This window comes from Mesitornis unicolor, unplaced genomic scaffold, assembly GCF_000695765.1.
Source record: "Mesitornis unicolor isolate BGI_N332 unplaced genomic scaffold, ASM69576v1 scaffold2827, whole genome shotgun sequence".
NCBI classification, from domain to species: Eukaryota; Metazoa; Chordata; class Aves; order Mesitornithiformes; family Mesitornithidae; genus Mesitornis; species Mesitornis unicolor.
In genome coordinates, this window is record NW_010198223.1 from 129 (window position 1) to 15,750 (window position 15,622).

Consider the following 15,622-nt stretch of genomic DNA (forward strand, 5'->3'; position numbering starts at 1 on the left):
GTGGTTTTGGTATTTGCGCGTTGTGGGCTAAAGTGAAGCTTCGGGTGGAAAGCGGGGCTGGGCGGTGGCGGCTGGATCTGCCTCCTTCCCCTCCAGCCTTGGGGGCATCTGCGCGCAATGTGAGCGCCGTGGAGAGGGGGCTCAGATGCGGTCCGCAAACTTCCAGTGTCACAGCACGGCTGTGCTGCTGTTGCCTTGGGCGTATGTGAGAGCATTTCCCGTGGTATGGATTTTTTTTTTCTTAACTATGCGGAATGAAAATGTTGTTAAATTTTCTCTAGAAAAAAGTGAAGCACGAGACTAACAAATTTCTGTAGTTAATGGCACGTTTAATGGAAATGAACTTGTCTCGCAGAGCATATTGAAATACATCTTTCCTTATCCCGCTTTCCCATTTGCTCCTACTTCATTATAAAAAGGAAATTGGTAACTTAAACTGTCATTAACTTAATTATGCTAGCACTAATAATTCATCTTCAGCTCACAAAAGCAAAGAAATTTATTGTCTAAATTCTCTATACAGCTTTTGTGCTCCAAGACCACAGAAAAGTAATGTTCTGCAGATATGATTTTTAAAAAAAAAGCTTGATTTTTTTTTCAGTATTTTTTTCTTTAGACTCGCAAGATCCATCTGCGTAAATGTTGGACTGTAGAGTTGCAAGGACTGTAAAGTTATACAAACATACGCAAAGCTTTAAGAAGCTCACTTGAATACTGTTGAACAGTAAAGCTGTGGGATGCAAAATAATATCAATAAAGTGGATGCTGATGAGAGTGGGACACTTTGCACTGTCCTGTCTCAGCTTGGCTGACCTGGTCTCCTCCTGTAACCAGCTGCTTTAAACTTTTCTGCTATATCTGTCTTCTGTTAGTGTTTAGTGTTGTGTAGGTATTGATAAACCCCTTCTTTTTTTTTTTTAAAGGCCTTTTTTTTTTTAAAGGCATTTTTGTGCCTCAAGACTTGGGAACTAAATACTTCTGGGAATGGCTTTCGGAAGTTTGGTATCTGATATAAACATGTCCTGAGCATAGCAAAATCCTAGAGAAAGCTAACCTCGTTTACATTCTGACAATTTGTATTTTCAGACCTAAAACCATGATCTGTTACCTTAACTCTTTATCAAATTGATGCACAAAATAAAATTAATAGGCTTTCTTATTAACTGTGCTAATTTCTGATAGGTTTAATGGTTTTCAATCAGCTGAATCTTCAAACTCTTAGTTTGGTAAATTTAAATCCATATGAAGGAAAAATTACAGGATTTTAAAAATATTATTTTAATTATTCGTCTTATGCTTCACAAAACATACATTTTGAGTGACACCGTTTCCCTAATTCTTCCAAAATTATTTGACCATGTTGGTTGCATTTTTAACTTTTGATATTAACATGTCTTCATGTATTAAACACTTCAGCATAAGAAATCTTTTATGCAGTATTAATCCTTAGCACCCATAACCCTAAACTGAATTTTTAAAAGCCTGGTTCTGTGTTTCCAAAATTAATTTTAGACTCTCTGAGATAGCAGAGGGTGGGAAATGGCAATTGCTTGTTCATCTGTTAAACAGCAGAGTTTTTTGCTAATTCTTCAGTATTATTTGACAGCAGTAGCTGTTAGAACTAAAGAATTTTATCTAAAAGCTACAGAGTTACTGTTTTGAATATTTGTCTTTCCTGTGTTACCTGTAGGCAGACATTTTAGATTAGAGCTTGTAACTCTTCCTTTTTTGTTGGTCCTTGAACATGCTCCCTAGTTGAAATTCCTGGGCTGCTCTCCTTCAGAGCCAGTGTCACGGTCTGTCCTTGTGTCATTTTGCAGATAGCATCAATCTATTTCTGTCAGCTTTAAAATACCATCTTGACAGGCAAGTTCTGCAGCTTTCCGCTATCCATTTTCCAGTACCTTAGCAATGCTGCAACATTTGTTTGTGAGTAGTAAGTTAAGTTTAAATGTCACCATATGAAGACTTCAAGGTGTTAAAGACATGGCTTATAAAAAAAATAGATTTAGGTTCCTAGGTCCTAATTTAGGTATCTAAGTAGGTGGCCTAGACTTTCAAAAGCATTGAGCATCCTGTTGTTACAAGTGTGGACACTTTATTGTCGAAGGCTGTCAATTTATTGTCACTTTGTTGTCAATTGTTATTGACTTAGTAACAGTTGTTGAAAAAACGTCTGCCCGTGATGACTGTTTATGCCTGGTGGGTTGTGGCATCAATATCTGTGGCTAAGGAGGGGAGTGGTGTTTTGGCTGAGTTGTGAGGAAAAATGGGATTGTCATCTGCTGTGTAGTTGATTTGGCTTGTTGGGTTTCCAGTCTTCAAATGTGTGATGATTTGCAGCCAAGTCTTAAAGAGTAAATCAAAAAAGCCCACAAAAATACAGTACAAAATTTTGCTGTTAAAATTTATTGGCAGGTGACAAGGCAGTGAGAGACTGAGCATAGATAGAAACTTGGCTGATAACTTTTTGCAAAAGATCTGGAGATTCTTCTCTCCCTGTGCAGGCAGTTTATATTGTTTGAAAGCAGCAGGAGCAGGATGATGAGACGTGTGTAAGATGAGCACAATCAGAGTTACCCGTTAAGGAATACCTCCTGTTTATGAGCACATTAAAATGCCAGCCCTGCAGCCGTGTACGGGCTGCAGCCGTGTGTGAGCGGCTCTGTCAGGAGAGTGGAGCTGCTCTCCTCACTCTCTTGCTAAATTCATGCAAAAGAGCTGGAGAAAAATAGGAGCGAGTTTGGATGGTGCCTGTATGATACCTGGACTGGCAGTTTGCTTGGACACTGTGATTAGTGGTGACAATTTAGTGTAGAATTTGTTTATGCTAGAAAAAACACATTTTAATTAATATTTTTGAATAGGAATGAAAAGAGGAAAGTGAGCTCGTAAGAAATGAATGAATTATGTATTTTGGTAAGAATTAGATACACTTTTTTCTTTGAAAATAATTTCTATCTAGATATGGATAGCACTACATCTGTGCTAGCATTTGATCCCACAAGATGTCTCTGCGTGTTCTGTAGTGTGCCTTAGCTGTGACAGGCACTGAGCATCAGAGAGGAACTATCAGGGGGCTGAGGTTTTCTTTCTATTTTTTCTTCTCACTGCTTTAAAAAAGAGTTTAAAAGACTGGTTATTTTCAGAAATCGTCCAGCTTGCTTAGGTCACATACGAAAGTTGATCGAGGGGGGAAATAATAAAAAGAATGGATGAAACTGAAGCAACTCAAAATCATTTCACAGCCCAAGAAGCACTTTCAAATAACAGAGTAACACTGATCATATTCCAGCCTGCAGGAGATACTGAGGGTATTAACTGTGAGTCGAAAGTCTGTGAGCAGACACATCTCCTGACTGTCAGTAAGCACACACAGCAGGGTGTGCACGGTCTCTACAGAACTTACTCGAATGCAAATTGCAATGTTGCATGTTATGGAGCCCATTTGCCTGGTGGGGTGTGTGTGTACCTCATTAACAAGACTTGGGCAGAGCTCCACATCATCTCTGCTGCTGCGGCAGTGGGGACCGTACCTGCCCCACTGGGAGAGGGGTTCTCCCGTCTTTCTGACAGCCCGTACAGGAACAGTCGTGTTCCTCCAGCTGGGAATGCTCTGTGTTGAAAAGACCTTCTGGGATGACTGCAAGTCCCTCGAGAGACCAGTGTTTAAGATTTTAAAGTTAGTGTCTTGAAATCGTCCAGTTTGTAGTTTGTTTTTCTTAGGAATTTTTTACTTTGCAAAGTAAGGGAAGATATTTACAGATACTTCCCCCCAGCTTGTAGTTGGTGTGAAAGGAAAATATGCCAGATTTATTATTGCATCAACTACAAAACAAAAATCCCTATGTATTTTTAGATTAAAAATCAGCTTTTTTAATGGTTTCTTTTTCTCCAGGAGTGCCACAGACAACCAAAGGTCTTGCAAGCTTGCTTATACTGGGTAGACCAGGTGATTTTCCTGAAAGGCTGGCAACCTTGTCATAACTTAGCAGCCTGAGCATCTCCCTTTCTGATTTGGTAGCATCTGATCAACTAAGAGAAACGGTAGGTTTTATTTACTGTTCTCAAAAGTGGTTTGGTTTTTTTGCCTACTCTGGTTAATGTGTGCAAGATGATAGATGGCTTAGAAGACCTCCAAATGATCCTGCTGGAAAGCCAAAAGTTGAGACTGTCTTTGCTCTTGATTTTTTTTTAATGGTGTGTTGGCTTTTTTAATCATCCAAGCAGCATGTGTTCCTCCTTTACGGCCTTCCATTCCTTATTTAGAAGAACAGCTTTGTATGCCGTAGAGGAGAATTATACTTTGCTTTTCTCTTTCAATTCTCATCTAGGTGGTTAAGTTCTCTTAAGTGTTTAATTTACCTAAGATCATGGACTTATTCAGTAAATGGTAAACTGAAATGTCATTTTCCTTTGTGTCGGACTAGGAAGAATCCATGGGATGTTTCACTGAGCAATGACAATCATAGTAGTTGGTATTCAGACAGCACTGTTTATGTACATACAGTCCAAATTTTGAAATGTACCATTCTTCAAGCCTAGCAGTTAGGTGAAAGAGATGGTAAAGCATTACTGAACTACAGATATAGATTACCCTTTTAAAGCGCTTGTAGATATTTTCCATGAATGATGACAGAAAATATATCCTGGGAAGAGAGAAAATAGCCCTAAAATCTCTGTAGGTATAATATATTTCAGTTTAATGCACAGTAATTTTTTTTTTCCTTTCTCATTGCAGGAGTCTTCCAAGATGAATACCACAGCAATGAGCCCACTCACTGTTACTCCACTAGGTTTTATTCCAGACTTGAAAAATGCCACCCTTGTGCCTTTCAATGAGACTGCATGTGAAAACTGGAAAGAGATTCATCATCTTGTTTTCCACATGGCAAATATTTGCTTTGCAGTTGGACTGGTTATTCCAACTACTCTGAATCTTCATATGATTTTTCTACGAGGCCTGCTCACCATAGGTAGGAGCATTATTCTGGAGATATTTGCAGCCTTCCTGTGACAGAAATAGAAGTTCGTAACCATTACAGAGCTGGTACCTTCAGCTCATGGTGAAATTACAGCCCATATTCATGGTCATTGTACTCTGCTGAAGGTGTTTTTGGTGTAACTGGGGATCTGTTCTGACCCTGACATACCTTTCTAGAAAGGTTATATGTGCCTAGGCTCTTAAAATTACCCAGAAATGTAACTTAATTTCAAACCTATGAAGATGTTAACTTCAAAACAAGTGTACCCCCTTTACTTCAGATTGGACAGGCTCCTTAAAATTCATTAAATTTCAAGTCCTAGTTAAGTCTATGTATCCTTAAGATCTTATTTTTAGGTTTCAAGTAAGCACTGAGACTGTGTGTTGCCTGGTGCACTGGCTTAGTATGTCTGTGGTAGGTGAGGCTTTCCTTGAAGCATGATGTCGGCTCATGTGTCCTTTAAGTGTGGGTTCAAATGTGGCATTTGCAGGTCACCAGTGTTATTGCTGATTTACAAGCACAGGCTTTCTATATGGAGTGCAGTCCGTGTTTTCCTGAAGTCAGTCGCATTTCTTCCACTACTGTAGGCATCTTGCAACACCAAAATTTGACTTCAGAGGAATAACTAAATTTGGCATGCTTCAGACTGAGCAAGCGTGGTTTTGTTTGTAACACACTCGCAGTTCCACAGCTATTTCAAAGCCCCTGTACTTTGTGTGGGACAAGGTATTTAGTGATGAAAGGAGAAGGAGTTGTGAGTCATTGCAGTGTAAGAAACAGAAAACCAAGCATATCACAACACAGAGCATGCTTAAGTATTTTTAAGTGAGAGTGCTTATTTGTGTAATAGTGCAGGTCAGTTTTATGATAGAACTTGTACAGTTGAATTTTATAGCTATTATAGAGTAATTTGTTAAAACAAACTACACTGATGGCCAGGGGTCTGAGCACTGCAAAACCTTTTATCTGTGTAGTTCTCATTTTAAAAGCAAAAGGAGCTCTGCACTGGCTGAGCCTGTCACTTTGCTCTGTAGGTCTTGTCGTGTTTTGAGCAGGTACAGAACCAGAGTTTTCCAAACTGGGGTGGCAGCTGGAAGTGAATTTATTCCGTGAGCAGCGTAAATAATGAAACCTGGTTCCTAGGGATCTGTGCCCTTTGCTTTGACCCTGCCCACCTCTGTGCTGCTCCGCAATATTGCTCCTCTTCAATTCTACCAGACCTCATATCCTCCCATCCCTTGCAGTTTAACCACCCAGCTGATCAGGAGTCACCATGTTTTGATTTTTCTGATACATGTGTATGTGCTGCCTGGCCAGTCAACAACCCAGACAGAATAGATAATACAGAGTTCATGAATTCAGCATCATCTTCAGGGAGAAAGGGGGAAGGAACACTAATTTGGCAACTTCTCCTTGTTGTCTGACCATGAAGCTTAAGGGAAAATATCTGAGACCTCTACAGCCATCTCTGTTGGATAATAGGCTCACAGTTATCAAGGAGAGACTCACTGGTGCATAATCTATCATTTGATAAGTATTGTCTTTGTACACTAAAAATAGAACCCCTAATCATACAGCATGCCTTATCTTGTAAACCAATTGTCATTTTTCAGTGTAAAGCAACTAAAAAAAGAGTATTTGAAATTTTTGCCTATGTCATACGAGAGAATTCAGGTTCCTGCTGTGACCTTGTCAAAATGCAGCAATGACACATCCTTTAAATTTTAAAAAATATCTGCGTATGACTAGGAGGATTTTGTGCAACTACTGCTCACTAATAGATGTGAATGTTACTGATATGAACAACAAGCATTCATTTCTAGGCTCTTTTGTTTTTCTAAGTAATGCAATACTAATAATAAAGTTTTGTGAGCTGCTTAATCTTTTTTGAGAGGCTTAAGATACAGTTTTTCCTCATCCCATTTCTACTTCATTTTATTAACAGACCATTGTGGACTGCACCTTTCTGCTTTCCCTGGTCCTGATCTAAGCATTGCAGTCCCATGCAACTGGACTGCAGTCTGCTGTCAACCTGCTCTTGGTGCCTGTTGATAGTGTTGTAGTGATTAGCTCTGCTACCACTGCATGCATTGACCCACAGAGCCTAACTGTAGTAAAGCTTGCTTTTCAGTGTAATTACACCGAGTGGACACACTCTTGATGGCTTTCTGCAAATGTGTTTCTTGTTCAGTGAAATTTAACTTCCTTTTTTTAAATTCTTACAGGATGTGCATTGTTCATCATTTGGGCTACACTCTATCGTTGTGCCTTGGACATAATGATCTGGAATTCTGTGTTTTTGGTTGTCAACCTTTTACATTTCATATACCTAGTGTATAAAAGAAGACCGGTATGTATAACAGCTGAATTCTACAAGCAGTCTAGTAAGATGCAAGAAAACAGGAAGTTCTGTCCATGTTTGAGCAAACCAATGCATTACATAGCAGTTCTTGAATAGACAGGAGTTTTGGGACAAATTCAGCTTCTTCAGGAAGGATCCAGACCATAAGTATGATCTGATGCAGTACATAATTATTTCCTTGAAACCCATACTCTTGAAAAGTGATTTGACTTTAAAAGTTACCATTGGCTGGTTTGGGCTGTTGTGTTTGGCTTTGGTAATGAGGAGGGCATTACACTGTCTCTTTGCGGAGAGACCCGATAAGGTAGTTTGGGGTTGGTGTGTGGTGGGTTTTTTTTGTCTTTTTCCTCACCCTCCCACCCACAAATGTACGTGCATACAGACCTCCTGAAATAAAATCCTAGTAAGATACTTAAAATAGAGCATTACAGGACAGTAATCTTTAAATTAGGAGTTTGGGAGGGATCGAGCTTTCCTACCTCACTTTTAAGTCTTGAACATCCTCTGTGATGTGAAAGGAGACTGATAAGTGACAAGTGCCCTAATAGACTGTTATTTCAACATGGAAACAAATGCTGGTGTCCATTCATAAATGATCTTCACACTCTTTGCTTTGGCGAGTGCTTTAGCCCATGTGTTTTATATTGCCATATTACTTTTTAATGCAAATGAAAGGTAAGTGAGATACTGCTACCCATTTTGAACATCTGTGGCATTTGGAGAAAAGCAGCAAAATTGAGTAAGGTGTGGGACAAGCAGTATTAAGATGATCCTCCCTTACATCCCATTTACTGCATTCATTGAGTTTTGAGGGTCATGTCAGGGAATTTTGCAGCTCTGTTTGTTGCCTTCAGAAGAATGCGTTGGGATAACCTTCAAATGAACTCTCAAAATTTATTTGAAATGTATAGCAAAAGTGCTGTATTCTTTGCCCTGCCTTCAGCGAAATGTATATCCAATAGAAAATCAAGGCATTTTGTTAGTATTATTAATCCAGAAGTATATTGTATTTCTGCAAAATTATTAGCAACCCAGTCTTGTGTTGGTTTATGCACATAAAAATCAGATAGTCTTTAATATAGTAGTTGCTATTATGTACCAATCAAATATTAATGAAGTGCTAAGTGTTCAAAATTGTGATAAGACATTCTGTAGTCTCCAAATTCTAATGCAGATATATTTATAATGTGAAGATTACAGGTATATATATGGGGTTACATTATCATCAGAATAACTTGCCTTTGCCCAAAATCAGACACATTCTGGAAGTGTGTAGCAGCTGATACAAAAAAACCCGAACAAAACCCACTCAAAAAACCCCCACACAAACAAAAAAAAACACCCTAGCTGGAAATGTGCTCTTCACCAAGTCAAAACAGCTGCAGAACAAACTCTGATGGGCAACTGCAGCATACAAAAAAGGCTAAAGTTTAAATTGCAGCTGTCCAAAAGTTGATAAATTGAGTTCATCTACCTATGTGTTAACAAAGGAAGGGTTTCACCTACAGCAGTGTTCCTCTGTAGGTTCTCCCAAAGGTTGCCATCTGCAGGGCTACATGACCTTTACAACTTAAAGCTTAACCAAGAGTTAGTTCTGATATACAAAGAAATATGGCTAAACTATTAAGATTTAAAATAACCAGTATTTTTCTTTCACTTAATTTTAAGACATGACAGTATTTATGAACATTATATTAAAAATATTATCCTATTTTAATTGTTGTAATAATCTTTTTGGTAATTATTTTAAAATCTTTGTTTTGTTTTTTAAACACCCTCCTACAGACCTTAACACTAGTTCCTTTCCAGGTTTAATTCTCAGCTCACTCTCCAACAGTGAGATGATACAGAAAGATCTTGTTTTTAGAAAGACCTGAAAGGAAGCTTAGTGTAAGATAAGTCTTAATTTTTTTTTCCTTCCTTCAGAACTTTTATTTGAGGAACATAATTTGGGCAGCACTTCTGAGAGTGAATAATAGTTGAGTTGCATAACATCTTTGGGTGGGATGGGATGAGAAACACTGTGGAACAGACAACCATCCAGGTTTAGGGAAGTTCTGCATAAACAAGTTTAGTATCTGGCTCTTGTCAGAGCCTAAATAAGTACTTCCCCTGTCCTGGGAGGAACACCAAACAGTTCTTTGCATCCAATTTGATCCATGGTGTGGAAGCTGTTCAGACAGCCACTTTCCTACTTCTCTGGCTTGTGAATGAAACCAGAGCAGGGCAGGACTTCTGAAGGGGCTGGAGTTCCACCTGTGCCTATAGACAGCAACCCTGTGCTCCAGCCTCTGGCACCCGAGATGTGGTTCAGCTGCAGACTGTGCTGTTTGACTTCATGCAGGCACGTTGGAGAAGTGCTTGCACAGATCTAATGAAGCTTCTCTCTTGGACAGTGAGACTTTTTACAGTTGTGTTAATGAATGACAGATAATAAGTAGTTGAAATCAACTGTATTTAAAATAGTTACCTGCATGTAAATGCTAACTCTGGATATCCCACATCATCATATATGAACTTCTCTGGCATATGTCGTAGATTGTCATTTAACCCTGAGCTTTGTAGATGTGCCTGCTTCTCTTTCCAAATACATTTTTGTGGTGGTAAAGCTTGCAACACTTAGTTGACGTCAGTGCCCCCAGATCCATGCTCCAGATCTTGAACTGGAGCTTACAGTAACAGTCTTCATGTGAAGACTTCCTAGACACTCCTTCTGGTGAGACTGGAAATACTACTGGAAGAGCCACCTTAAACCAAGTATTGGTTCTGTTGTCTCTAAAAATGAATGAGTAGGTCTTGACAATCTCTAATTCTGGATAGAGAACAAAGTCATGAAACCACCACCACAGATGCCTTTACTGAATCTCTCTTTTTTTCCTTCATCTTCTGCACTATTGAACTGCTTTCTAAAGACAGAAATGTGCAGGGAATGGAAACAGTGAAGTGTAGGAGGAATATCCACTGCTTTTACCTGAGAAGTGCTCAACATAGGCTGTGACTGGTTTTTTTTTTTTTTTAGGTTGTCTCAGTGGTGTTCTGATACTTGTACTGAAATATTATGTTGTTCAGGATGTGGGTGCTGCCAGAAATTAAAGACCTCTGAGTGAGAGCACATAATACTTGAGGCTAACAATTGAGAGCATTTTCAAAGAGTACAAATAATTATTTGTGTTCTCTACTTCTTCAACACTAGCTCTACCTTATGAAATAGAAATTGGAATCGCCTTGTCTCACTCCATCCATCTCCACGTTAAATATCCAGCTTAAGCTGGCTGTCCAGTGTAATCCAACCCACCCACCCAACACCTGTTTAAGATGTGATCATGACATCCTTCTCCACTGGCTAGAGAACAAGCCTACACAACCATTATAAATTAGTAACCTAGCTTTATACAGTCATAGGTGAGATGCACTTCATTGCTAGTAGTGTGAGAAAGAAAAATTCAGATTGCTTCACACTGATCTAAACTGTAACACAGTTTTCAACTGGAGGCTAGCTTTCAGATTTGTATTCCTGCCACTGCAGCTCTGGTCTGGGAACTGTGGGTACTCAAATTCTCTGAAAACTGGGCTCTTAATACCTAGTAAATCATGTGAATTTAAACAATAGTTGAAGTTATATGGAATCCAGGTAATATCCCAAGCAGCATATGAATCTCTTTGTTATAGACCATGATCAGCAAACTTGCTTGAAGTGATGCCTGGTAGTCACACATGTCTTTTTAGCTGTCTGCATTGCACATTCTGTTTATTATGAACTTGAAGGCTGTTTTATAGTGCTTTTACTATAGAATGGTAGAGAAAGGAAAAAAAAAATTCTTGAACTAATTTTGAATTAGATTTTCTGTCTGCAACTATTGTATTGCCTATCTGAAAATCAATTTTATTTAGTTGTCATCACAAATGATGTTTTTAAGGAAAGGAAAGAATGAAAGAATAATTACAAGTTAGTCATATTACAACATAAATAACTGATATGTTCAGTTGTTAAATATTTATTTTATTAAATGAAGCATGCAAAATAGCAGTGAGTTTCTTTCCTGACCAGAAGATTATTTCTGTGGTTTTGACTCCTTGGAGCTTTACAGATTTGACTTTTTTAGTCTAAGTGAAAGCTGAAAGTCTAATCGGTGTCTCTACAGAGCTCTGACTCGGCGCTCTGGCAGCATCCCAGAATATTTCAACCACTGCTGAACAAAACATTACGCCTACCCATATGGCTTGTTTGGAATATGACCCATGGGCATGACTGGAGGAGCAGTCAGCTGTGCTTGTGGAGGGTGAATAGTCTTTTACAGGGGGGACCGTCTGAAATATATCTGTGTCCAACCTGATCAGTCTTTAAGGAAATGGTTATCCGTGCTTTCTCTTTTAAGTATCATACGTTAGAGGAGCATCATGAAACCCGAATTTTGTGCTAGTTAAGGGATTGCATTATCACTCCAGGACCAAATCCTGTCCTCAGGTCTGTATGCATTGTTTTGAATTAATGAGTCTTGAGAGCTACTTGTATGTTCATCTGAGAAAGGAATTTTATCTTTCCGAGTTGCAGTGGTCATGTATAGAAAGGGGTGCAAATTGAATTGGTGTGGCTGCTAAAAATGAGAGAGTTGCTGGAGAACTGGTGGGCAAAACCAGTTGTCATCTAACTTCACAGATATATGGAACATATTCTGAAACCAAACAGTTTAGGGCAATCCCTGACACAAGACAATTTCTCTTGCCAGTTTAAATTTAATCTTTGTTTTGTCCATGTAGATGTCTTCTGAGGTGTTAAAGACTATGGCATAAGGAATATATAGGAGGAAATTAAAAGCCTCTTTCATATAACTGTAGTCACTGGTAGAGGATTTAATTAGTAATTGATTCAGTGTGGTCAAGCGATGTACTGGGCATGTGTAAGTCCATGAGCATGCACCCATGAGTGCCAGGGCTGATGTTGTTGTGGGGCCACTTGATAATCTTTGAACAATCCTGTCAACTGGGAGGAGTGCCTGAGGACTTGAGCAAAGCAGATGCCACTGTTTTCTTCAAAAAGGGCAAGAAGGAGAACCCAGGGGACTGCAGGCTGGGCAGCCTCACCTCTGTCCCTGAGAAGGTAATGGAACAACTAATCCTGGAAACCATTTCCAAGCACACAAAGGACAAGGTTATCAGAAGCTATCAGTGTGGATTCACCAAGGGGAAGTCATGTTTAACCAACCTAGTAATGTTCTACAATGAAATAAGTGGCTGGGCAGATGAGGAGTGGTGGATATTGTCTCTTTCAACTTCAGTAAGGCTTTTGTCACTGTCTCCCACTGAATCCTCATAGAGAAGCTTTTGAAGTATGGACTAGATGAGGGAACAATGGGATGGATTGAAAACTGGCTAAATCGCGGGGCTGAGGGTGGTAATCAGGAGCATGAGGTCTAGTTGGACATATGGACTGTACATACTACACTAGCATGTATTAGTGTGTAACCTAGGGGTCAGTATGGGGCCAGATCCTGTTTGAGATCTTCATTAATGATCTGGATGATGCGGCAGAGTGAACCCTGATGACACAAGACAGGGAAGAGCAGCTATTTGGCCAGAATGTTGGGCAGCCGACAGAGGGACTGCGACAGGCTGGAGAAATGTGTTCACAGGAACCTTGTGAAGTTCAGCAAGAAGTGAGAAATCCTGAACCTGAGAAGGTACAACCCCATGCACCAGCATATGCTGTGGGCTGACCAGCTGGAAAGCATCTTTGCAGAAAAAGACCTGGACATCCTGGTGGACACCAGCTTGAACATGAGCCAGCAATGGGCCCTTGTAGCAAAGTAGGGCAACAGTATCCCAGTGACAGGACCAGAGGCAATGAGCACAAAATCAAACACAAGAGGGTCTGAACATAAGGAAACACTTTTTCACTATAAGGGTGTTGGAGCACTGGCACATGTTGCCCAGAGGGGTTGTGGAATTGCCATCCTTGGGGATATTCAGAAGCTATCTGAACATGGTCCTGGGCAACCAGCTCTAGGTGACCCTGCTTTATCAGGGTGGTTGGACCAGATGACCTCGAGAGGTCCCATCTAACTTCCACCATTCTGCCATTCTGTGACTTTCTTGTTAATCTTGCCTGAACATTGATATTCTAGCTCTCTTGTTCTTGGTTCTGAGAGCATTTCTTGGGCAGAGATTATTTCATAGAAGGAGGGAGACATACAACAAAATGTTGACAGTGTAATGAAATTGAAAGATCTATTTAAATGTTTTGAGGCAGTAATTCTGGTTTGATTGAAGCTTATGTATAGACAGATCAAAAAATCAAACAAACTGAATGTTTTAATACAGTTGTGGGTGGCAAATATACACAGATACTGTACAGAAAGTTGACAATAAGTTTGGCTATGTGTAATGGAAAGAAAGTTCTCAGAAGTGATCTCAAGAGAACTTTTTTACATTAAGCCCTTGGAAACATGCACTGGTATGTGTTTCACATGGAGGCTGCATAAAAATCCTCATGGCTTATAATCTTGCTTTTACTTTTCATAGTTTGAGGCTATCTGGGTAAAAAGTGAAGGCTGCAGGTATGGGATATCCTTTTGTTGAGCTTTTGTGGATGTATAAAGGCTGAGAAGTCATGAAATTACAATGGTAAGGTCACATAAGCAGTCTTATATCTTCCTGCTTAGTAATCTAATAAACTGTATAGTATTTCTGTGGAATCAACCTACCCTCTCTGCCCACTGGATTGTCACTTCTAGGGTGGTTCCCATGGCATTCAGTGGCCCAAATGTGAGATGGGTGACTGAGGCTGTGTGTGAAATTCTCCAGATACAGATACAGGTCCACACATCTAGAAATTTTCTGCCTAAGCTTAATTTGTTCTGTATTTAAGTAGACTTGAGATGTATCAAGGAAGCCTCAATTTTCCAAAGTCTTCATTATGCTTGGTTTACTGTTTCATACATACATATAATTCTACAGAAAACAGCTCAGGGATTATTTTTTATGTGAAGTACATACATCTCTTAGGGGCTAAAGACTAATATTTTCTCTGTAAAATGCTCTCCTGGGGAGGGAATAGTGATAGTTTGAAGCCCTCGTGGGCTGCAGATAGCCTGGGGCCTCCCATGGTCATTCTGGATTCCCCACTTCCTCTGCCTTCCATGTGACCAGAAGTTTCTTGATTCCCACTGTTGGCTACCGTCAGCTGAAAAGTGATTCCTGTGCTGCTGCCTTAACTCCTCTCGTTTTTAATATTGAAATACAAAAAAAATATAGAAAACTGTGTAAACTTGGAATAGTCTCATTTGTTGAAGTGTTGCCTGCTTTTCTTTTTCTGCCTTGTTTCTTGGTTGCTTTTTCTTATTCTCTGTGCTATATATATTTTATCTTTTCATTATCTGATGTTTATTGTTCTGATTTGTTTTCCTCCTAGCAAATGTGCAGGCTTTGTTCAGGCTGCCTCTGTTTTTGGGGAGGCTGGGGCACTGTCTCCTTCCCTGCTGCCTTCATTCAGGAAAGACTTCCAGGCTTGGGATTTCACCCAACATCCTTTCCCTCATTACTGCTGCCTGAGTTTGGGTGGGCTCCTAGATGTGGGATGTTCAGCTGGCACTGTTTTCTTTTCCTCCCTCATCACATGTGGTATCAATATGATGGGTTTGTTTTTTCGGTTCTCATGGTACTGCTTTTCTACTGCAAGTAAGCCAGGAATCTAGGGGATGAAAGGGGCTCCCAGGAGAGCCAGAGAAGTGGCCAGAATGAGGTGTGCGTGTAGTGTGAAAATTGCTGGCAACCTCTTTTTTTTTCTATGTATTTCTGGCCCAAATCCTATTTGTTACTACATCAGCAGAAGTCTCAGAAGACTCCTTGTGTCTGATTTAATGTGCCATTTGGATGGAACAGCATCCTGAAGCACCAGTGCCAGCCTGGCTGATTTTAGATAAGGTTTTGGTCACCCTGTCATGGGCAGTGTTTGTGGATAGATGCCACGCATTTACCACTTCTTTCATTACCTAAACTTAACAAAGATGTTCCTCAAACGTAGCAACTAAAACATGCATGCAGTCTTACTCTTTTTTAACCAATGCATCTGTGTTTAATTATGTGTTTTGTTTATGCATTCTAGATCAAGATAGAGAAGGAGCTCAGCAGCCTCTACAAGAGGATGTTTGAACCTCTTCATGTGCCTCCAGAGCTCTTCCAAAGACTAACTGGACAGTTCTGCAACATTCAGACCTTAAAGACAGGTCAAGCCTATGCTGCAGAAGATAAAACTTCAGTTGATGATAGGCTAAGCATC

At 39.8% G+C, this 15,622-nt stretch overlaps 1 protein-coding gene across 1 annotated transcript in view; it reads left to right on the plus strand.

The window, feature by feature from the left end:
- Positions 1–4,753: 4,753 nt before the first annotated feature.
- BVES (blood vessel epicardial substance) overlaps positions 4,754–15,622 on the plus strand; it is a 24,483-nt gene continuing 13,614 nt past the window's right edge. Inside the window, exons 1-3 of the mRNA XM_010189067.1 lie at positions 4,754–4,976; positions 7,211–7,335; positions 15,449–15,622. The exon at positions 15,449–15,622 is cut by the window's right edge and continues 38 nt beyond it. Of these exons, the coding sequence (XP_010187369.1) occupies positions 4,754–4,976; positions 7,211–7,335; positions 15,449–15,622 (522 nt within the window). The remainder of the gene's footprint in view (positions 4,977–7,210; positions 7,336–15,448) is intronic.